The following is a 24,784-nucleotide window of genomic DNA, read 5'->3' as shown; positions in this document are numbered from 1 at the left end:
CCGCCATCACTTGAGCTTGATGATACTCCTCTTCTTGATTCCATCCCATCCCCGACCAATCTAGCTTTACCACCAGCACAAAAAGAACATATTGATGCCATTTTAGATGAGCAAACTGTTTCTACCAGTGATGGGGGTGTTCAGCGTTTTCTGGTTCGTTGGCGAGGACGCCCGGAGTCTGATACTACATGGATTACACGTGCGGAGTTACAGCGCATTGACCCAGATCTTTTGGAGTACTACCAGAGTCATTCGTCGGGGTCGACTTCTTCTTACCCGGGGGGAGTTGGTGCGGACACGAATACTGGACTGATTATTTTGCGGGATTATGGTTGTCGCAGGAAGACGGTCCAGCCACTTTCATTGTGGCTGGATTGATTGATGTTTTTCTTTTATTATTATTTATTTTATGTGGGTAGGATTAGTTTGCATATTGTCCTGTGAGGACTTCTTTCGAATTGTTTTTTTTTAGTTGGGACTTATTTGTTATTTGGTGGCCCTATATATATATAGGGCATGCATTTGTTATTTTTTTAATGAATTAATGAATGAAAATTGGTCTTCTTCTTCCTCCTCCCCTTCTCCTCTTTCTCTTCTTCTTCCCCTCTTCCTCCCCTCTTTCTCTCTGTATTTCAATCCATACTTCCGTCCTGCATCACTCCACCAATCAACCCACTGGAACCCAATAGGAATATATAGCTTTAGGTGATGCTTCTTTGAAAACGGGTCAATTCTGGATCAACTCAATTATATATTCCAAACTACTTGAAACTGATCTCAAAAATTTGATTCGGTTTGGTTTATCAGATGATGTTCAATATGTGTGTGTGTATATATATATATATATATTATTTTAGATCAGTTTCAAATTTTTGAGGTTGAGTTGGGTCAGCTCCAATCATTTTAAAAACAAATGTTTGTATATATATAGAGAGAGGAAAAAAGAGAGAGAGGTTGGTCGATCGGTTTAAATCAATTTTTTGAAAACTCAAATTAAGGCCGAATCAAATTTTTTTGATTCAAATTTTTTTCAAACCAAAATCAACCTCAATTTTTTTAAAAAAAACTTATATAAAACAAATTGAAGAGACCGGTTCAAATTGAATTTGTTGTTCAAGATTATCTTATTATGTATCAAAAAGATAATTTTAAAATAAAAAAATATTCTCTCTTGAATCCATCTATCCATTTTTATACCGGGATTGCTTCTCTTATTTATTTATTTTTTAAAATATCTCACTGGCTTTCAGTGGTTAACTCCAACATGTACCATCCCTTCTTTTCAGAGGCCTCATATATAAAACTAACACACAAATTAGACTCTCTCTTACTGCAAATAAATTGGGCTCTTTTTCTCTGACTCAACTCCGAAACAGAATAAACTATTCAACTCCTAAATAAATTAGAGACTTTATCACTTGCTCCATCCCTCTCTCTCTTTCCTTCCCTCAAGTATTGCGATCGCTAGCGTCATTCTAAAAGGAAGAAGAAATATACATCTTGCGCGCGTCGTGAGTGCATCGGAATGAAGCATTTACTCTTATCTTTTGTCAAATAAGCCCGTGTGATTGGGTTCCTATTGTCAAAGGATGCATCAGCAAAAGGGTATACTTGTTAATTGATACAAATAATATACATACATATATACATACAAATAATATATTCTTTTCTACTATTATAACATAGGGCACAATCACTAATCTTGAAGTCATTTCATTCTTCCATTTGCCTTTACTCCCTGGGCTATAGCTTTTCTAAAATGGTAAAAGAAAACATATTAATCCTGAGTAAGCACCAAGCATACCTCCAATGATTCAAATAATCGCTAAAAATGCTTTCATCTTTTAATAAATGCATCCTCTTGGTATGGGCGTGTGTGTTATTTTAAGTAGGATAAGTGGAAGCCCGATTGGAATTGTCGCGAGGGTAGGATTGTGCCCACTTCCAGCACCCAGTGACTTTTTCTTTTTTCTTTTTTTTTTCTTCTTTTTTTTTGATACTTAGGGAGGCAAAAACCACCCAAGACTTTATTAAAAAAATTGGTAATTATAAAGAGGATGAGTTGTAAAGAGTCTGTCAGATCAGAACTGCATGTGCCAGTTGTAACTAAACAAACCTACAAAAAAGCAAAGAAGATAGCAATTTGTTTGACATGTATAAGCCAGAACAGAAACAAAAAGAAAGGATTGTGTGACTGTGTCATCTTTTGAAGAGCATAGCAACTCCAAAATACTTTTTTTCCAATACCTCTTTTTTTCCATCAAGCTTTTGTTGAGGAACATTCTAGTGTTCTTTTCCTTAATTAGTTGACACCATAATGCAGAAGTGCAATTATCAAGCGACAAATAATCAATTAAATTTTCAATAGAATGGATATGTCATAGCCACCCATATTTTTTCTCAAGTGTGTCCCACATGCCTAATATGAGTGTTAAAGTGTAGCATTACATCAAAAGAGCATAACATATGACTCACTATCTTGCTAATTCAAGTATAATACAATTTAGCATATCTCCAAGATGTAGCTGATATCTCTCTTCCATATCTCCAAGATAAACCAACACTTTTGCCGGAGAAGAGGGCTGCCTCGGACACTCCGTAATTTTTTGTTTTCTAACTTTATTGAATGTATCCGTACTCGCCATTTTTTTAAAGAAAAAAAAATACTTTTTTATATTGATAATCGAATTATGTATAGTTTTTTGAATTAGTACCTCACCTTTCTAGCTGCTGCCCCCTGATTAGAATGCCATATAGATCAGCCCCCACCCTAACTGAACCATGTCCTACACCTCACCTTCCTGTTCTTTTCCCTGTCGCTGGTAAGGCTATAGTTTTTAAGACAAGAGCCGCACGTTGGAACTGGGTTTGTCAATCGGTGCATCTCCTTGGCAATTCTAAATTTACTTGTTATCTTCTCCATCCAATAGTATCCGATAGTGAATATCTGTCAAAATGAACAAGACCGTGTCTATCTCTCTCTGAAGACTTCAAAGCGACAGCAGCATGCTATTGCAGGCTTGGCACATGGTAGCTTTTACATTTATATCTAGATTTTTAAATTTTAGTCTGCATACATATTTTTAATCCTAATTCGGTTGACCTAGACATTGGGTTTGGCTTCTCCTAACCCAATCAACTTCAAATAGTCTGAATCAAGATTAGGGAGCTCCAACCCACTTTTTTTTTTTTTTTGCCACTTCCAAATAAATCCTCTTTGCCAAAAAGTGAAAGTAAATTTACACGTTATCTTCCCTTATAGACAATTATAATAATTTATATAATTAATTTTTGATAACTTATTGCTAAAACATAAGTTATCTAAGCTGATTATGAGGTTTTATAGTTACAATGATGCATAACCTCTATAGAAATGCACGCTGATGTCGACTAGATCAAGGTTCAATTTGCATGCTCAAGCCCAAGTCAGAATCCTTTGCAGTACATGTATTGCACTGCAAATAGCCCTCGATGGTTGCCACATCATTCAATCATAGAGACCAGTAGCGATAAAAAATGATGTGTTGGGTATCGCATGCAACACATGGCATGTAAGGTTGTGCCCTGTTTGATCGTTGTCTCTCTTCATAATCGGATATGATATAACAGCTATCGAGGGCTGTGCAATATTCTATGGTGCAGAGGAGGATCAGAGCTTGTGTGATGTAGATCAAACCAAGCCCAGCTAGATGACGTAACTCTTAAATCTCGCTTGCAAGCTGGAGGGCGCTTTGTCGGTTTTATTATTATTCGCAACTGTTTGGTAGCTCCACAAGGAAAACGTGGTGTTTCGCATCACGTTCCAAACTTCAAACCAAACAAATGTTTGTGACACGTGAAAAACGTGGTGATAAATAACGAGTAGCTGGGAACCTTGGCCTTTGGCGAGTGCAAAAGTATTCCGTGGTCCCAAAAGCTGCTTTACCGGCAAGCTCACTACCAGTCCAAGCGAGCACCGCAAGGACGTCGAAAAAAAAAAAAAGGGGGCAAAGCTTAAAATTACATCACATGGTTGGTTTAGCCCACTCAAAGGATTTGCCTAACATGATTTTTAACTCCTAAAGAGCTAAATGATTCCACTTGTTGACCTATAACTGATAAGATTTACCTGTTGGAGATTGGTGCCAAATGCAGTAGAGTTGGTGATGTTAGAAGAAATTATACCTTACACCGTATGCACCAATATGATAGTGCATCATGCCAATCACCAAGATGAGTCCATGTCCATGGAAAGAAGATATGGTACTTTGCATGGTGTATAACTATATGGTGTGTGTGGTATAGAATATAATTTCTTTGATGTTAGTTGTCCTTGCACTCAGCCAATCATTGTCCTAGTCCCTTTACTCACTACTACTGAAAATAGCTTTACTACTGCTTGATAGCATTTGGCTGCCTATAATTCAAGCATACGCAATTCAATTGCTTGTATTTGGAATTGCAATTGGAGAAAGGGATCTTGATTAGTTATGTGTAATTGAAAACTACAAATGCAATAACAACTGCTTGACTCTTTGGCATGAAAAATTAAAAGTTGGTAAAGTTACCCCAAGAAACATTGATCATATTTATCATATGGTTTCAGTAATCATAATAAAAAATAATACCACTATTAAGTCATCATTACTATGTGTGACACTGATGGATACATAAGCAACCCGGTTGATGTTGCATCACAATATTGATTTGGACGGGAATGAAGCTTATGGGCTGAGCTAAGATAGCAGTGTTCGAGTTGTTGTTCGGCCGCGGGTTATAAATTGCAGCCCAGAATAACCAGGCCCTGCTAGCCACGTCACCAAGAAGATGTTTCAAATTTTTTGCCACTTCGAAATATTATATCCTACGCCACGTGCACCATGCCAATCACCTCATCTCGTTCCTGTAGGCCTCATTCGTCATGCACTCATCTCGGATTGCCATCCTCCTGTGGTGCACCTGGTGTAAGAGTATAATTTCTCCTTTCAATGTGGCATCCATAACCTTATATGGCACCATGGAGATATTTACCCACAGCATATTACAGCAGTCCATGTAGGACAGGGAACTAAGCTGGGAAGGGACTGGCCGTTAGCAGTGCTTATCTTAAATGTGGCTCTTAGAGAACACCATTAACCATCTCATATGTGACATCTATAAATGACTGTCAGCGAGTAGCTTGGGTTTGCCTTTGTGTTGTGCTTCACAAGAGCTTGCTTGATTATTACATGAGCAAACTTAAGAAAAAAGGGAGGTTCGATACCTTTGGAATCGAATCCCTCCCTCTTGCCCAAGTTGGCAAGGGGCAGTACCCATCGGAACTAAAGTTTGTTAGTTGATTGAACCTTTTGATCAAGCTGGAATCAGGAAAAACGTCCACAATTTCAAGCAATGCTGGCCTAAATATGTATCCGACTTTGGGTTCTAGACTCGGTTTATCTCTCTTTTAGTGGTGCTGCAGAGAAGAAGAGAAAAGAAATGAATGAAAACGAGATAAGGGAATAAAAAGGAAAAGAAGAGAATCTCGAGCCTTGAGAAGTGAAGAGAAAAGAAAGAATTTGGAACAAAAAGAGAAAAGAAGGGAACAAGAGAAAATGGATTTCTCTTCTTCTCTCTGCCAACCGAATGGGGTATTTGTATTCATTCTCTTCTTTTTTTCTCTTCAGTGCTCTCAATCCAAACAGGATCCTTGCGGTCCTCCAAGAGCTGCAGCAAGAATAAAGTACTTGGCATCAATTCCACCTTTATTCTATCTCGTCATCAGAATCCTATACCCCGTCTTCACGCCACACACCTCTCGCGAGGCTCATATTGTTGGTATTTCCTCGTCTCACTCGCCCAGCCTTCCTAGAGTTGGTCTGAGCTCTCCCGGATTCAGCTTACAGTTCCATCCTTCTGCTGCTGCGATGGGTCTGGCGATCTCGAGGATGGTGAGGATGCTGTTTGCGAAGCGGGAGATGAGGATACTGATGGTGGGCCTTGATGCAGCCGGGAAGACCACAATTTTGTATAAGCTGAAGCTCGGAGAGGTCATCACCACCATCCCAACTATTGGTATGTAAAAGGACGTTCTCCAATCTGATCGCCACCTTGCTATTTATTTGAAGTGGTGGTATTTTTCTCTATATATCGACTTGAAGATCGAGCAACCATGGATGGTTTGGACTTGTGTACGTTCAGTCCATGCACACTTCACAATTTTGGTTTTCTGAAGTTCTTAGTAGTTATCATTTTTTCCATGGAGGAGTTAGCGTCGAACCTAATTTTACAGTTTCTCATATTGATGATTGATGCCATAAGGACAAGACGAACATCAACCTAAGTGTTGCTCCATGGATTGAAAACAAGATACAAGTGATGACTCGATCATCCACAAATAAGCCTCCTCTTCGATCTGATTTTTTTTAGTGGTGGTGTGGCTTTTCTTTGTGCAATTGATGAACATCCTCGTGGAGCAACAATACTGTCAGACATACAACTTCATGATTTTGTGGATGTCTACAGTTGTTTGGTTCCTGAAAAATGTAACACTGTTGGTGGGTTAGATAGATGTGGAACATGGATTGTGCACCGACCAGAGCTTGCTTACATTTTAATGTTAAGATGGCAGTCTGTTATATTATGCTTTTGTGGCATGCTGCTGCTTTTCTTATTTTTTATTTTATATGCTTCACAATATTCCAACAGCATATATCAATTTTTTTTTAAAAAAAAAATCAACAATAGAATAGTTTTGCAAACACTAAACGATTTCTTGAAATATGAACTGAAATATATAAATTAAGTATACCAAGGGAGCTATGATTAATTACGCATCACTACATGTTTTAATCCTGTAAGTTTTCTATATAAATTTCTATATAAAATTTGGGGCATAGCATCCATAGTGACCCGTGATTAAGTTTGCACGACACATCGCAAACAAAATATAGAGGTCGTGTAATTATTTCTTCAAGGTTTTCAAAATGTCTGATAGGTATCCGTCATTTGGAGCTAGGCTCGGGTACTCATTGGGTCTTGAATAGTTAATCAAACTAAAAATAATCATATTTTGAGAAGTTTATCAATAAAATATCTAATATGATAATAGTTAACTATATAAAATAATCTATTAAAAATTGAACCGATACATTTTGTTTAAAAATAATCTATGATAATATGTGTTGCTCTATTTCTGTGGCGGGTGACATGGGGCATTCTACCTACTAGAGGAATCTTGGCGAGGAAGGGGATTCCGATACCAGCTGACTACGAGGGATGCCCGAGGGAGGAGGAGACCACCGGTCACGTTCTGTTTACATGCCCACGGGCGCATCAGGTATGGGGCCTCGTAGCGACCCGCCGGCAGTCTTTTATCTCTACTGAAGCCTTTTTGAGTCAGTTAAGGGACTCAGCTCGGAGATTCGACGCGACAGATAGGGGAGTAGTATGGGCTTATGTGGCATATCACATCTGGTTAGACAGAAACGTGAGGATATTTGAGGGCAGAAGATTTTATCCGAGATCGGTGGTTGCTAGAGCTTTTGCAGATGCAGCCAAGCTGATGAGCGCTGCAACTGACTTTTCATCTGGAGATGACAGGAATACTTGGGGCTCCTCTTTGCTCCTCCCCCGCATAGGTATGCGATGATACCATTGGTATCCTGGGAGCCTCCACCTCCCGGTTCTCTCAAGGTGAATTTCGATGGCAGCGTAGCGAAGGGCGGTAGCAAATGTGGCACGGGCTTTGTGATTAGAGACCATGACTCCAAATTGATTGTGGCTGGAGGCCAGCGGACATTTGATGGATCCATCTTGTGGCGGAGTTGCACGCGGTATGGGAGGGTCTTGGATATGCTAGAGTACACCTGGGTGCCCGACGGATTCTTCTAGAGGGTGACTCGACTACAGTGGTGGACTGGATTTGCTGCCAACAGGCCAGGTCGGACTTGCACCCATTACTCCGGAACTTTTAGAACATGGGGGAGGAGTTAGATTTACTTTGGGTTTCGCATGTGTTTCGCGAGGCGAACAGGGCTGCGAACTGGGTCGCCTCCTATGCAGCCCACCATTCTGGTTTTACATTTTGCGGTCCCTCCAATCATGTGTTGCAGGCATTAGATCGTGTTTTACTTTGCGATAGTTCTGGGCTCTCTCATCGTCGTATGTATGTAGTGAGAACCCGGTTCACCAAAAAAAAAAAAAAGAAAGTACATAAATACTTAAACATGTTCCAGCATATCACTAGGTTTGGCTTTCCAATTCAGAAAAATATAACCAAAACTAATATTATATATGCATACATATATCCACGCATATATTTCTGTTACACACACGCACCCACACACACACAAATGATATCCGACCCAAAAGTTTTCTCATGTTTGGCTTCGATTCCATATCCAAGTCGGGTCGGGTCGGGGTCCGGGTCGGGTCGGATCGGTTGAGATTTCTCCGCCATGACCGTGTCCTCTTCCTTCCCGGAGTCCCCTGCCCTCTTCTTATTTTTCCTCCATTTTTCTTGTTACCTTCGATTCTCCCGCAGAGAGATTCCAAGAAGCCTAGTCCTCAGGGAAAAAAAACCCTATGTTCCCTCCTTTTTAACATCCTATATGGATCTGAGAGCCGGAATCCGGTGGCAGAGGTAAGGATTTCTTCTTATTTCTTCATTTAATTCATTTGTATTGTAGGGTTTTCCGTCTCACTACTGTTGATCGTAGTCCTTAATCCTGATAGCCTTCGTATATTCTACTCGGTTTATTGTTTTTCTCTCGTTTCTTTTCCCCGTATACCCATGAGTTCTCTAAGTTATGAACCTGGGTTGCATTCCATTTTTGAGTATTTTAGCATCTAGCATGATTACATGTCCCATCATTATGTTGACATTCCACGTTAAAACCAATTTGGCGAAAATATTATGACCTGAATAGCATAAATTGATATACCTTCGGAACTCGTAATCTCTTAAGTCATGTTTTTGTACAATATTATGTTAATGATATAATGCTTCCCACGTCCATTAAGATTTCCCTAAAATGATCTATTTCCTTTTTGTTGGTGGAAGCAAAATAATATATTTCTAAAACATTATACTCCACAAATAATGATACTGCCAGATCCTTTTCGTATTCTCTCGAATTAGGTAATTTGTAAAAGACCAGGGCTATATATTAGTGGCATAGCACTGCAATTTTGGTAAGTTCCTGTCACCTCATGCTCATGAAAACATTGTTACTTGATACCCATCATGATCATAGATGAATGTGTTATACTTTGTATTCACATGTTTCTTTCACAACTCTTGAGATCAAATTCAACATTTGTTTCATGTTAAAATTAATATGCATAAAAAAAAACTGATGCATAATGCAACGATATGTCTTCACATGAAACTTGACTTCTGGAAGCATGCAAAATAAGATGAACATGATGCATTCAGAGGACCGGATATTTTTTTTATGGTGGTTAACAAATTTATTGAGATACAGATAATTTGTGGCATGGTTCTATTGGAATGACAATGTAATATCACTTAATATATTGCTACCAAACTAGCACCAAGAGAATTACTAGATAAATTATCATGCATATGTTTCCCACTTGCAAGACTCAAAACTAGGATCCATATTAAGGTATGTACTATATCGACCAATGACCAACATATATCCATACATGATCACTAAATCCTTGATGTATGCATATATTCATTACATATATATTATACACAAATTGGCACATTCTTTTAGGTGCTTAACTAAATAACGTGAGCATTAGTAATCATACAATAATGCAATAGAAAAAATCTTGAAATGTATAAGATTATCTGCAATTTAAACAAGCTTACTGTGCAACATATTAAAATTGCAATTTTATGACACTCATTACTTCCAAACCCATACAACTAATCTTGTGGCGGGCACACCAGCTAAGATAGTGCCATGTAAAGGAAGCCAGCAAAGTATTGCATTGGGTGTTCCTAATTTCTGATGTATCAAGGAATTAATTTGTTCCTAACATAGTAATAGTAAGTTGGGTTATTTCCATAAGGAACTTAAAGGTGATTCATAGTAGTTTATTTTATTTAGTCCCTTATGTACTTTCAGTTTATATTTGTAAACTTGTCATTTTTGGGATAATAATTCATACTAATAGTTGATGTTTTCATTTAATATGCAATTGGATAATTTGAATCATTTTTATTAATTTGTGTCTTGATCTTGTAAAATTTTACTCTGATGAGAGGTTGCTTTTAATATAGGTGAGTTACCATGTAGACATGGATTAAGTGTTTTCTTTTTCTCTAGTTGTTCATTGTCGACCTAGTCTCTATTTGAGGTCATTAATGAAATTGCATAATCTTTTTTGTTCTATTTACAATTTCTTCCACTACATAGGTTTTAATGTGGAGACTGTGGAATACAAGAATGTCAGCTTCACAGTGTGGGATGTTGGGGGCCAAGATAAGGTATTGTTTTTGAGCTATCAGATATTGATGCTTCTAAAATCCTTTCTACATGACTTGTTGTCTTTTACATATCTGATTGGATATGCTTCTAGACTTGAGCAAAATAAAGTTAATATTAGAACGATGCATTTTAAAGACATTTCTTGCATTTATAGCTTTAGGTTTTTAAGTTGAGGAAGAATATTATACTAATGTTTCCTCAAGACATGTATACAAAACCCAACCTTCTGCAAAGCCTACTGCTCTTCCCACTTGCACTTATAGGAGGAACATAAACATGACTAACGATTTTATTCCCGGTCCAACAAGAATCAAATATAGTGTTTTTGTTGCAAGGAAAGGGGACACTTTGCCTATAGGTCCCTGGTGTCAACTACTGTAACAAGGACAAATTATATGAAGCCATGGATGAAGAAGCCACCATGAGAACATATGAAAGTGACATTGAAGAAGATAAATAGGATTAGTTGGACCCTACACTAGCTTCTAGTTGCACCAAAGGAAGTTGCAAAAGATTGGAAAACTTTATCATCATTTATGGGGCTTTAGCACCATTGCGACACTGACTATTAAATGTTTTAAATAAGATTTATTTGTTTAGATGTTGAAGGCATTTGCAAATGAAGCATCAAAAGCACTATCAAATACATGTGGAGCTTATTCTTTGCATAGATCACAAGGCTATAAAATATCTAAACTAATAGAAGAAGCTCAACTCTTGGTGAGCTAAGGGGAGTAATCTCTCCAAGAATTTACCTATCGCCTAAAGCACAAGGTCAAAATCAAAAACAAGGTGGAGCTATGATGCTTGTTTGCTCTCTGCCATGACCGCCCAAATTGTAGGCTTTGATTAAACTAAGGCATAATATGGAGATAGTGAAGCCTTTTGTAGTATTTGCAAAGCACTCTGAGTTAGAGAAGGTAGAAATAACTAAGGTGCCTTTTGTAAAATTGGTATTTCAATGCTAAGAGGCTTTTGCACCTTAAATTTATCATTAGGGCTTTCTTATCCGTAAGCTGCAAGCTAAGGTAATGGTAGGACATGTCAGTCGAGAAAAGAGCTTCGCTCTTTTTAAAAAAAATGATTCTATAGGAAGGCAATGCAGCATGACATTACTCAAGATATTAAAACTTGCTAGATTTATCGACTTTAGAAGATCATAGCAATCTTTATTGTAGTTAGTGACCAAAAATGTCCTAAAATGAGATTATTGTGGTTTCTTTCTAAAATTACCTAGAATTAGAATGAGAAATGATATCTAGGTATGTGGTTAGCCAATTTCATCACATGGCTTTCTTCATTTCTTGGCAAAAGGCTTCCAATGCATCCTAGATTACAAAGATTTTTGTTAATTAACTGCACATATGGCATTGTTATTTCTCAACTAGCTGTTCTAGACCAACATATAAGATTTGTAAGTAGTTCTAGAAGATCTATAGGCCAAAAAAGGGACCAAAGTTCATCTCTAATGCATCTATCCTCAAATAAATGGCTATGTTGAGGTTGTAAATCTAAGTTTGACAACTTGCTAAGATTTATTGTGACCGACCATTATGGTGGATGGGATTCAATCCTTTCTAAAGTGGAATTTGCTTACAATTTGGTTATTTCAAGGTCATTCTTGGAGCTTCACCATGCATATTCGTTTACCTATGAACATTGTTAGTCCAAACTAAAGCTAGTAACGAGGGAGGATCCTTTTCCCAACATATTAGAGACATCCATGCAAAGGTGTACAAAATCATCAAATGAGCATGTTTTGTACTAGTAGTGTCCCAATCATAGCCAAAAGAAAGTGCTTTTCTAGGAAGGCAATTCGGTCATGGTTTGTATCCACTTGAATCTTGAAACCTTACATAAGCTTTGGCTGAGGAAGAGGAGACCATTTCAGAATTTTGATATGACTAGAAGTCTAGAATATAAGGCCTTTCCATCGGTGCTATTTGAAAACATGAAGTTCGACCTAACTTTAATGCCTTCTATGTAAATGTTTGCTTTGTGTGTCTCTAAGATCTTTGGTTTCCATGAGAGACCAAGCAGCATCGGCCATAGGTTAAAAGAGTCTTTATGACCCAATTATGGTGATCAGGTTCTCAATTAATGACCATTGTCAAAGAAGACGAGCATTACCAATAAGGATTCACAGTAACTAAATCTAGGCAACTTTGAAGAATACCAAACAATGCATTAATTAGAGTCGATTCTTTTCAAGATAGGAAATGCAATGTAGGTTATAGCGGCACCAAGGCCAAAATAAATCTATTATCTCATGGTTTGTTGTTGGATTGACTTGATGTGGAAATCCTATGGTTAAAATTCTCATGTTGATCTTGCACTAGTAGTTTGTAGAAACCTTGTTTATGTTAGGTCTAGATTGAGATCTAACATTGGTTCTCCTAGTGTCTAATTCATTGCACCTACTTGGCCTGCATATAAATCCAGGAGTTACTTGTATTTGCTTAAATGTGGATTTGCTGAGTACTTTCTACTAGCATTATTTATTTTACTTTCCACTAGTACTATTTGAGTCGTAGATTGGCATTAGAAGTCATGTGCAAACCCCAAAGGAATACTTAAATCCTTATAAACAAGGTTCTCCATATTGGTGTGTACTGTCTCGTGTCAGGCATATCATACCATAACAATACCGAACCGATACTTGGTATGGGGGCATATCGAGTGTTGATATACTGAACCAATCCATACTGACATTGTACCAACATGGTACTAGTACTGGTACCAAAATCTGTATTGCAAACCTTGCTTATAAGTTCCCTATGTAAGCTTCATTATTCATGACAATGGTTAAAGCAGTACCTTAATGGTATAGCATGTATTGTGTCAATATACTGTATATCTTTTGGTGTTGGCACAACAATGTAAAGTATTGTGTTCATACAATATTGGCCTTAAGAAAGTGGGGGAGGGGTGGAGGGGTTATATTGATACCAATGCCTTATTGGTAATGATCGGAGCATTACATAGGTTGGCCATGCCAATGAGAAGGGGCATCCATCTTCTCTTCTCTTTTGCTTTGTTGGCCATCCCAAGGGACCCCGGAACTAATTACATAGGTTGTATGTGGTGTCATTAATAACTTAAGTTGCCACATCGTGGCTCATAAACCCTTAATACTTAATTAGATTACTTGCTAAAACAGAAAACAAAAGATTAATACTGAATCTGAGGCCTTGTAAAACTGAAAATAAAAGTATTCCCAGTGAGCTAAGTCCCATTAGCATTAGACTGCCTCTAGAATTATGTTTTTGGAAAAAGACAGCATATAAAAATCCAACAGGTAGCACAAGAATACATCAGAAAATAATACACATTTAGATTTTGGATATTTAACATTATTGTGCACCCAGTTATAGTAATAATAATTTAATGAAACAAAATACTGTTCCAAACAATTACTGATCAGTGGTCAATTTTGCCATAGTCCAAAGTGATTGTTTTTTAAAGAAAAAAACAAATTTATTGTACCTTTGGTGATGCAATAATGCCAATTTTATTGATTTTATACCATATTTCATGTATTTAATTTTATATATCAAGAGTTATGCTAGTCTGAAATTAATTTTCACATGTATTCCGTGAATAGCTATGGCTCTGTCTATTTTTTTCTTTTTATTTCTCATGATTATAGCTGCACTTTAACACGCTGCTAATCTCTGTCTTTTGGTACACTTATCGGATAGATTCGACCTTTATGGAGGCATTACTTTCAGAATACCCAAGGACTCATATTTGTAGTTGACAGCAATGATAAAGAACGGATTTTAGAAGCTAGAGATGAGCTACATCGGATGTTGGGTGAGGTCAGTACTTATCTTCAGTGTTTGGGTACAAATTTATACCTTCATCAACTCAAACCTTTTTATCAAACAATCACATTCTTTTGATTGCTTTACTACTATTGGTATGCTGTGGATATAAATATAGTTAGTGTTGATGTAAAAGACTTCTCGCATATAAAAAGCATTTGGCATGGAACTATATCCGTTTATCTAAGGAATATAAATAGATACTAGACAAAGACATCTAGATCAACATAGAACAAATGTACCAGAACATACACAGGTTACTAAAATCCAATAGCTAGCAGTAAGGTACACCATAAATCATCAGGAAAAGTTCCATGAATTGTATTGGAAACCTATGAGGCTCTTCATCCAAAATTCTGGGTTAAACTTAATCTAAAATAGTTAAAAATAAAGAGAACTGGAGTGTTTGGATAGATAAATAAATGGAGATGATATTACATCTAAAACCAAGGTTCACCATATGGGTCCACCACTTGCATTCTGTTATTCTTAAATAATCTAAATCTTACCTTTGTTGTACTTTAGTATGGTGCATCTAGGGTGTGCTATATGTGCAAATACTGTACAAAATGTGGTTATGTAATCATTAAAGGCTCGCTTGGTGATTTATTGTGAACTTACTCAAGGAAACTAACTGGCATGATTCTTCCTTGCTGTAGGATGAACTACAAGGTGCAACATTGCTTGTGTTCGCCAATAAGCAAGACCTTCCAAATGCAATGAGCGTATCTGAAATTACTGATAAGCTTGGGTTACATGCACTTCGCCAGCGCCGCTGGTATCTTCCCGCTTCCACTCTATACTCAATTAGTCATATTGCAAGATATGCTACTTTATCAGTACCTTATTTTCTGTAATTTCCCAAAACTTATTAAACCCCCCATTCTGGAAAGGAAGGTGCCATACAAATGACAAACAACAATTACACATACATCAGTTGTATCTGTTTTCCAAATAGTGTGGTAAGGATGCCAATTCAATTCTTAATGTGAAAAAAAAGCAGACAGGAAAGATGGTGACAAAGCCATATATTAGTATAACAAACGCATCAGTGACATGCTGGGTAATTGCTACATTGAATGTCGCACATGCACATACTTGTTGATTATATTCATGCTATACTTATCCAAAAGACCTACAACATTAGATTCATGCTCTATCAACTATATACCTGTTCTACACAAATTGATGTGAAATATGTGTAAGTGTTGATTGAATATTTAGCTCAGAATGATAACAATTTCTTTCAACCACAGCAATAGTTATATAGCCTTGCCCTTGTTATAGAAATGCATAGCCATTCCTGTTCCTGATGTTTGTTCTTCCTATTCTGACTGCATATTTGTCTTCACTTTGCCCTGTTTACACTTGAGTACAACTTTTAATCAATTCATGCAGTGTGAGCTCATTGGTTGATGATGAGAGGAATCTTTCTTCTGGTAGAGTTAAACATTCACTATGGCTGTCATACAGCGCAGTTGATGTAAGAGAAGAAAATTGATGATATAAGAAAAGAAAATTGATGGCCTACTATAATTAATTCTACAACTTGATATGGTCGCTTATGTTTTCTGATAGAAGGTGGCTTTGCAAATTTGCTTATCAACTTCAACGAGTGAAAGTGGCCATTGTGTCTGTGACACCAGAAATTAGAACCATCGCTTACAATCTATATTCTACTAACAATGAATGCTTGAAAGCTCTTACCATTTGCTTCCTTTTATTTTCTTTTTAAGCATTTCTGGTTTGGGAAATGTACTAGAGCTTATGGGGATTCCTTTGCACAGGTATATCCAGAGTGCTTGCGCCACCACAGGGGAGGGACTTTATGAAGGCCTTGATTGGCTGTCAAGTAATATATCTGATAAGACAAGATAATCCATTTCTTCTATTACTAGACAGATCCAGTGTTTCTACTGCCTGCTACTGTGATTTCCTATGGCCATAAAAAGGGTGAAGATAATTTCTATATTGTTTAACATGAACAGCTTATTTTTGCTTATTTTTGTTCCTGTTGCTTGTATATGAAGCTACCTTATGGTGTGGTATTCTGCAACTTTGTGATGGATTATAATACAAAGGTGTATCAGTGTACATGCAGCTTTATAGGACGGATAATTATAACAAAGGATAGTGTTAACAGAATGGGAGGTTTTATAACTTACAACAGCTATTCTTCCCCCTGCTTATTGGGCAGAGGAACCTGTTCCCAGAAAACTAGTGGGTATTCGTTGTGTGCTATGTACCGTATGGGTGCGACAGGCAGCTGTTCATGGACAATACTTGAAATCAGGGTATGCCGTGCCGGTCCAAACTAAGCAGTATGAAATGTACCGGTACGGGTGGCGTACTTAGTACGTCAAAAAAATTTTATACCATACTGTACTTATATTGTGCTAGTGTGACACTGGTACAGGGTCCAGTACTGAGACGACTAATTTTGTTTGAAATGGTATGTTGGTATGCAGTACCTCTATAGTTCCTGAAGCTGGAATTTCAGGTGGACCAGGTACAGACATATAAACAATTTCATGTTCAATTATAATCTATTTTGTCTCAAAAAAAATTGCCTTTGAAAGATAAACAGCCTTCCTGATCCCTACCAGGCTTCTACCTTTCTTGTGTCAGAAAGCTTCACGGAATCTGGTTAAACAGGCGCCTTGACATTAACCGAGCTGGGATTAAAACTTAGAAACATATCTGGTTCTTTCTTTAGCGTACGGGCCTCAACGGCTGGGGAGAGGTCATTTTAATATAATCGTTAGGAAAGTCTATCGATCAGGTGCGAATTCTTGGGTAATATTTCGGTTCCTGTTTTGGTTCAGATTCAGATATAAAATGGGGCATTTAGTCCATAATAAAAGGTGAGAAGAAGAAAGCTGTAAGCCATCTAATTCAAGTCTCTTCATTTAACTATACCATGCTTCTACGTTCTTGCATCGTGACATTCACTTCCCCTCGCATAGAGGATTGAATCAAGCAAGGTAAATTTGCAAAGAAATATGTGTTAAATGGGACTCGTGGGTAAATTCAGGACTCCAGAATACCAAGGGCAACAACATGCATTGTTGAGCATAAAATAATGGCTTTCTTCCAATCACTCCGAAAAGAGAGCAGGCCCAGAACAATTACTCCAAATGCTGATAATAAAAGAAAAGACGCAGCTGAAAATGTTACCCCAATATCAAGCTGGAACGTAGGTACAGAATAGAAAATTAAACCATTAGGTAGGACTGCATAGGACAACAGCGTTTAAGGATCAGATCGTGCATCACTTGCTTCTATTCCACCAAAGGAAAGATGACTCAAAACATGTAAATTTTTCATACAGTACCAGCTCATATATGCTAGACAAATTTAAACAAAACGCTCGGTACTTCAAACCTATTCTACAACTTTCATAACCATCAAAATTTCCGGTCTCGTCATTCAGTCATGTACAGCTTCCACAAAAACAAAGCAATTTCAGAAGTCGCAAAACCGCGCAAGATGGGTAACACTGGTTATGAAGGTGAGCTTGAAGATGGCGATGGATGTCGGTAGGTGCCGAGAGCTAACTGCACAGTCAAAAATCCATAGACCGAGGGCCTGACGGTGACTTTTTTGCTCCCTTTTTCTTGGCCTTCTTGGTTTTCCCTGAACCTTTGTCTTGGTCACTGGCTGAAGGAGGCTGAGTTCTCTGTAAATGTTGATGAATCGCAGAGAGTGGATCAATCTGAAATGTAGGATCATTCAGGACTGCTTTCAACTGTGCGCCTTCCCTTTGCCTGATAACATAAAGCTGCATCATCTACCAAAGGCAAAAGAGAGAAAGAAATTTGAAACACAAGTTCAGGAATACTTACACTAGCTTCTGCCTAGTCTTGCAGTTAATCTTTAAGTTGGTTTCTCTGGAAGGCTGCTTGGGGGCATTCAAATCTGGAAGATACTCGGAAAGGGCTGACAGATCATATGCCTTCAACTTCTTCTGCCGGCTACGTAATCTCTTTTTCTGAAAAAATGAGCATCCTCATTTGCCAGTTGACTCACAAAAGTTTCAAAAAGACAAAAATGTCAATGCATGAATAATAGAATTGTTATGAGTTGCATCCCATTGTCTCACATCATTTACAAGCAAACAGTTTGATTTCAGATATTTTAGTTAGTGCTTAAGTAGAGCACGAACACCTCAATACATATAGAGCTCACAAAGTACAGCTTAATTGACTTGAGTGGCCATTTCAGGAAATCAAGATGATGTAAACAGAATAACAAGGTCCTAGAATATACATGATATAAAATTGAATCCCACTGTGAGAGTAAGAAAAGAAATCAAGGTATCAAATAAAAACTAATTATGGATGATATGTTGTCTATGTAACCGAGAAAAAGTCAAAAAAAGGTATAATAAAAAGTCAGCACAGCTGAAAATAAATGGGAAAACGGAAACAGAAATAAGACCGCATGAAATTGTAACCAAAATTAGCTCTGATGCAAGCATGGTGACCACAGCTGAACGAATTTTGAAATTTTATGACTCCAAACACCACAATGATTAAACTCAAAAAGTTAGATACCTCGAACATTATTAGAGACGCAAAAAACTCAGAATAAATTAAATATATAAAGTAACAAGAATCAAGAAGGAAAAGTAATATTACCTTGCTGATTGCCTTTTTAGCACCTAAAGCAACTACAGCATTTCTAACTTCTGAAAGTTCAGATAAGAGGAGTAGTCAGATATGAGGAAAAAAAATAAAGGAAAAAAATCATGGATATTGCATTGCATATCCGCAATAGATCAAAGTAAAACAACCCTCATAATTCTATAATATTTTTACAGAAAAGCAACCATCAAAATGATGCAAAAGACGAAGAAAGAAAATAAAACAAAAAATACTAACCAAAACCAAAGAGCAAGGATTACAAAGACAAAAAAACTAAGCATTGAGAAAACTCCACCAATATAGTTTATATACAATTCCACTTTTTGTTGTCCAATAAAGTAGGAAAATAATATTATTCATGAATTTATAGTTCATAATACTAGGGTTGCTGTACCAAATTGAACCGCGTGGTTTGGTCGGTACCATACCATACCAACCACAAACCAGGAAATTTCGTGATGGCATGAAATAGAGCTTAAACCAGTGTTTCGAGTATAAACATAAATGTACATGAAAGGAGAGAAGTACAATATATGCAATTATGAAATGTACATGAAAGTATAAAGATTTAGTGTTATTACCAATATTAAACAAATTACTCTACTCCCATATTAGTTATCCACATGATGTCAACTGGAAAACATGTTGAATGGTTTATATTTGATGCCCCAAATAGCCAAACTCAGTCAATGATGCATGAGAATGGACTAATCTATACTATGCATGGTCCAATGATCACCAACCCCAAGGATGTCTATATAACTCATCTCAGAATATCATAAATAATGGTTAAAAAGTATTAGGCACAAAATGTGATCCATTTAATTTTCAAATTTTTGAAAGCATGGTCCAACCATATGGAATCGCCTCAAAGTAATTGTTGTGATAATTTCACCTTGTTAAATGTCCAAACATAGGTGATTTAAACCATAAAGCAGGTCCAACTTTGCAAAGGGACTTAAGATGAAAAGCTTTAACAAAAAGCTCGGTACCAACATAGAAGACAAGGTGTCAAAGAAATTATTAAGGCATAAGAAAAAGAAATTCCTATGTTTTGAAGTTAGGCCATGGAACATTGAGATGCCCAAGAATTTGAATATCACATAGTTTCCAAATTTACCTACTTCATATGTCCTTTCCTTGGTCCAACCAATTTACCATGCTTTTTCTTTCAGCGAACAAAAATTACAATATAGCTTAGCAATCTGTTCCATAAGAAGGGCACATGAAAAAGCAAACTTACTTGCATAAAACTTAAGTTTCTTTTCAACTTTGCGCTTGAAGCTTTTGGATTCTTTCCCTTCAGAATCAGGCCTGAAAAAGCAAATCCACAATAAACAAAATAGACATTAAACAAAGGATATCTGCAAATATGCAGGATTAACTTTGCAACTAATTTTTTTCAATAAGTGAACCTTGGTAAGTCATAAGATGTTAATAAATAAACAAGGCATCATTATGTAATAAGGAAAATACATAAATGCTGTTGTTTGAACGGATCAATATGTAAGGGATTGTTTTAGGGACACAAATTGTAGGGTACTAATTTAAATGGAGAAGGATTACTTCTCTGGAGATGGGACTAAAATCAAGGATTTCTGGAGTTATATGTGTATTATGTGACTATGAAACTATGTGTAATGAGAATCTCAGTCTCCAAGGAGTTCATAAAGAACTTAAAAGAAATCAAAAGAATAATAACATTTATGATAATCACATGAAACTATGACAAAGCAAGGAGTGAATTCTATTTTAGGTTGTCAGGGATGCAAGATCATCAAAAACATTATGTGAATGAGAAGGTCATGCACCATAACTTATCTGCTATTTATCTAGTGCAAGTGTAGGGCACATCAAAATTATCCAGTTTAACCAAATGCAAATTGCACTATTCTTTTATGGTTTATTGATTACAAGATAAGCTTGAAGGCGGACTTCATTCCAGGGAAGCAACTGGTGCAAATGAGTTTCCAATTCTTTTCATGTTATGGACCAGTTCCATTCCTGAGGGCATAGATGATGCATATTGATTTGCATCCATTTGTTGGAAAGCTAGCTCCAAGCCTCACAACAATCATTTTTCATAATTCCTAGTTACGGCACTATAGATGCTTAAACCAGTTTACAATATTTATAGAAAACTAAACTATGACGTGAAGTCTTGTCAACATTTTAAGCCATTCTTATGTAAATCTGTTCAATTAACACATAGGATTGCTAAAACTGTTTTAGTTTCATAGTTTTGCCTCTATGATTCTTTTAGGAACCTCCGTAGATGCACACAAAATGTCCAAGTAATTTAACGATCAAATTTTGAAGTAATAAATGATACTGCTTCATGTTAATAAATGATACTGTTTCAGTTTATTTCTAACTTGAACCTATTATTTCTCTTTTAGAAAAACATGTTAATACATTTCAGCTTATTAGTACATTTAATCATCCAGCTAGTTGTTACCGCGACAGGTACAAAACGTTTTTCACCTTTGGATCTGTAGTCACTTTAGGTGATCTCTATCAACTCTGGATAGTGTTCTCCAAAAAGTTGGCTTAAGGATCTGATACAACCAAGGACCACTGAACCGGTACCGGGATATATACCAGTCGACGTTCGATACAGTTTGGTACTGGTTCAATACTGAACCAAACCAGTAGGGCAGTGGCAGATGGTCTATACTTAACCTAGTTCGAAACCGGGTTGGTTGGTGCCGGTTCGCACCAAATCAGCACCGAACCTGGCGGTAAAGGAACGGTTCTGGCCGGTCCAATATCGGTTCCGAACGATAGAGGCCGGAACCGCATATGAATGACAAACCGACCAGGTTTCGCACCGAGTCAGTTCGGTACTGTCGGAACCGAATGGTTCGGCCCAGTTCGGCAGACCTTGGATATAACGTCTTAGCTTAGAAATGAATAGGTGATACTCTACTTACTTTTAACCTTTAAACAGCAAATATTTTATTATAGTGATTTCAGAGATCTCCTGCAGCTGCAATTTATCCTGCGTTGTACAACATTGTACCCTTCTTCATCCCAGCACCTTTTAGTTACCTTCTCATCAGTTTTCACTGGACTATTATTGATAAAATATTTCTTGGGTCCTTTTTTCGGGTAAGCATCACTTCAAGTCATGCAGCACAAACACTCAGATCTGATTGTTCCATCTATTATGGTTAATAAACTTGCATGGCAACAAGTTTACTAAGATAGTATTGTAACTAAGAGAAAACATGACCAGAGGAAAAGCCCAAGCCTATGTTACCTGAGCATCTGGTATCAAAACAAACTAATAAATATAAGAAGAAACCTAAAGCAATAGTTAATAATTCAATGTATGAAGCATATCAAAGAAGGTGGAGTAAGTCAAAGGTAAGTAACGAACGGGCAGCATCCAATGCTAATTCATAAATCGATCTCATCCTCCATGCCTAAAACATAATGCAAAACAGTAAGGTACGAGCCTAAGCAGGTCATCCAGGTGACCACGTTTTAGAACAACATGAATAGTTTCCATAGTACGTATATACAATGACATCATAACAGCTAAGTACCCTCATTAATTTAGCACTAACCATTCTTCTAAATGAAATTTCAATAGACATTCGATGAGAATGCTAAATACACGATAGCTAGGAGAGCATAAACACGAACTAAGATCAAGGAATTTGTAGACTACAATACATACAGTGCTTCATCAACTCAGCAACACCGGAGCATAGACTGAAGCAACAAGAACTCACCTTAAACCAGTCAATCCCATTGGAACCAACACCTTGCGAGCGCTGAAAAAAAAAAAAGGGTTTTCATTATGAGAGATGCCTACAGATTTTGACAAACGGAAAGGAAGAACTTTGCATTGGTTAATCCGAGATTAGTCCCACAGTCACATGGTTGACAAATTTGTTATATGGCCATGGGATTATTTGCCCCCAGCCTCGACCGCAAGGGAACAATGGTGATCCGGTACGAGAAAGAGAAAGAGAGAGAAGGGGGAAAGGAGGAAGGGAGAGAGCGAGAGAGAGGGAGAGAGGGTACCTGAGGCGGTGGTATAGGTGGTTCGGCGGCGGTCCGGCGATGGAGAGAAGGCGGACTTGCTTCTTGTAGGGCAAAAGCCAACAGAGAAAGGAATTGTGGAGAAAATATTTTTCATATTTATATATTCTTAATTTTCGGGCCGGTTCTGGGCCTGGCCTAGGTTCGGGCCCAGTCTGAAGCTTGGTTGGACATGAGATTTGCCCAGCCCGACTTAACGGGCCGGGCTTATTTTTTTGTTCGGGTCTAAATTCACCCAGAGCAAAATGATAAAATAATATATTTTTTAGACCATACAATTAGAAAATTTTGAGGGAAGAAATCTTGTAAAAAATATAGTTTTGTTAAAAAAAGTTATAAGTGGAAATAATGACCATTATTTATGTTATAATGGTCCCTTATAACTAGAAACAATGGAAAATAATGACCGTTGTATTCTCCATATTATTTAGTTTAATAACATAATGGAGGGTGGCTTAAACCATTACAATGGTTATAATGCTATTATTTGAAAATAATGGTTTTCATACCATTATAGATATCTGTTCAAACTAGCAACCAAGTTTAGCCAATTGTCCGTAGTCAATATGAACACAGACTTGCCCTGGTGTTTTGAGACTACCGAAGGAGGGGCATCTGGTCTGCTGGTACTTAGGTGGTATTGGTGTGATGTACACATACGTGGAAGGGGCTGTCATGTTAGTGGGGCTCCTCCGCGGATGAGGAAGGTATAAGTAAAACTTGTCTACCCATATCGAACATTCTCCAGCGAAAAAGAGACCAAGTGGGAGTTGCTACGTGGGTGAGATCCTCCTCACCCCCCTCTTTCCTTTTTTTTCCGAAAAAAAGAAGGGGGCCACCCCCACTTCTGGATATTTGGGCTATGATGAGTGATGCAGTGGCTTTTTAGGCCAATTATATTTTCAGAGAGGCAAACGGAGCCGTAGACTGGATGGCCTCGTATATAGCTAGTCACTCCGAGGCACCCTGTGGGTTGGAGAAGGAAAGCTGCCTAGAGCGCTCCGAAACTAATTATTTTCTGACTTTATTAGATATATCTGTACTAGAAATATATGAATCATTCCTTTCAGTAAAAAAAAATAAATGAAATACCACCAAAGGATAACATTTTTCACGATTGAAGCTTAAATTGGGCCGCAAGCACAAAAAAAAAAAAAAAGAAATTGGGCCAGTGCTGCATAGAAGCTTAAGAGTTTTGGGCCAGCCATAAACGAGGTTGCAGCTTAAAAGTCCTCTTCAGGGGTTTGTTTGTTTGTTTGTTTTGTTTTGTTTTGTTTTTTTTTTTTTTTAAGAAAGGAGGAGGAAGGGACAAGCCCACCCCCGCGTAGCAGCCCCCACCCCACCAGGAGAATGTTCGATGCGGGTAGAAATGACCGTGTGTTGAACATTCCGGCCGATTTTACTCATATCCTCCCCACCCATGGGCCCGACTCGGTTACCCCTCTGAGCTCCGGTACGAATACCACGTATGAATACGTCACACCTGACACCACCGAGCCTCGTGTCCGAGCACGGAGCATCCGATCTCCACAAGTTAATCGACGTCCGTGCGTTTCGAACTCGGAACCACTTGGTTGGAAGCAAGGTCACGCTTCCATTGGGCTACCACCTCAGTGGCCCTCTTCACGATTTTCACACTCTTGTTACAACAGCAACTGATGTTTAAGTTCAAAATATGCCATTACAAGCACTTTCTTAAGATGATTTCTTTCTTGAGTCTTCGTTGTTGTAAGAGATCAATCAGGTTTAAGCTTATTTCTTCTAAGATTCTCAATTCTGGCAAAGTTGATTCCCAAGCAAAAGATCTTATTTCTGCTCGAAGGTTATTATAAGA

At 37.6% G+C, this 24,784-nt stretch overlaps 2 protein-coding genes across 2 annotated transcripts; one reads left to right on the top strand and one right to left on the bottom strand.

Moving 5' to 3' along the window:
• The first annotated feature begins 5,808 nt into the window (after window positions 1–5,808).
• LOC120106203 (ADP-ribosylation factor 2-like) lies at window positions 5,809–16,351 on the top strand. The gene is made up of 5 exons (XM_039119117.1): window positions 5,809–6,033; window positions 10,353–10,423; window positions 14,126–14,245; window positions 14,911–15,029; window positions 16,039–16,351. The coding sequence occupies exons 1-5, from the start codon at window positions 5,886–5,888 to the stop codon at window positions 16,127–16,129; spliced, it is 549 nt and encodes a 182-aa protein (XP_038975045.1). The 5' UTR covers window positions 5,809–5,885; the 3' UTR covers window positions 16,130–16,351.
• A 1,071-nt stretch (window positions 16,352–17,422) lies between these two features.
• On the bottom strand, window positions 17,423–23,038 carry LOC120106204. The gene is made up of 6 exons (XM_039119118.1): window positions 22,933–23,038; window positions 22,638–22,679; window positions 20,141–20,211; window positions 18,892–18,941; window positions 18,097–18,242; window positions 17,423–18,018 (listed from the first exon to the last, which is right to left on the bottom strand). The coding sequence occupies exons 2-6, from the start codon at window positions 22,655–22,657 to the stop codon at window positions 17,817–17,819; spliced, it is 489 nt and encodes a 162-aa protein (XP_038975046.1). The 5' UTR covers window positions 22,658–22,679; window positions 22,933–23,038; the 3' UTR covers window positions 17,423–17,816.
• Window positions 23,039–24,784: the final 1,746 nt, after the last annotated feature.

Source organism: Phoenix dactylifera, unplaced genomic scaffold, assembly GCF_009389715.1.
Source record: "Phoenix dactylifera cultivar Barhee BC4 unplaced genomic scaffold, palm_55x_up_171113_PBpolish2nd_filt_p 000490F, whole genome shotgun sequence".
Taxonomy (NCBI): domain Eukaryota; kingdom Viridiplantae; phylum Streptophyta; class Magnoliopsida; order Arecales; family Arecaceae; genus Phoenix; species Phoenix dactylifera.
This window is presented reverse-complemented; position numbering and strand designations above follow the sequence as displayed.

What these genes read in the sequence shown, in the direction of transcription:
- LOC120106203 (XM_039119117.1), top strand. Translation starts at nt 5,886, where the DNA reads ATGGGTCTGGCGATCTCGAGGATGGTGAGGATGCTGTTTGCGAAGCGG. An exon ending in CACCACCATCCCAACTATTG is followed by an intron (nt 6,034 to 10,352) that starts GTATGTAAAAGG and finishes TCCACTACATAG; the next exon opens with GTTTTAATGTGGAGACTGTG. An exon ending in ATGTTGGGGGCCAAGATAAG is followed by an intron (nt 10,424 to 14,125) that starts GTATTGTTTTTG and finishes CTTATCGGATAG; the next exon opens with ATTCGACCTTTATGGAGGCA.
- LOC120106204 (XM_039119118.1), bottom strand. Translation starts at nt 22,657, where the DNA reads ATGGGATTGACTGGTTTAAG. An exon ending in ATGGGATTGACTGGTTTAAG is followed by an intron (nt 20,212 to 22,637) that starts GTGAGTTCTTGT and finishes TTGCTTTTTCAG; the next exon opens with GCCTGATTCTGAAGGGAAAG. An exon ending in CTAAAAAGGCAATCAGCAAG is followed by an intron (nt 18,243 to 18,891) that starts GTAATATTACTT and finishes TCATTTTTTCAG; the next exon opens with AAAAAGAGATTACGTAGCCG.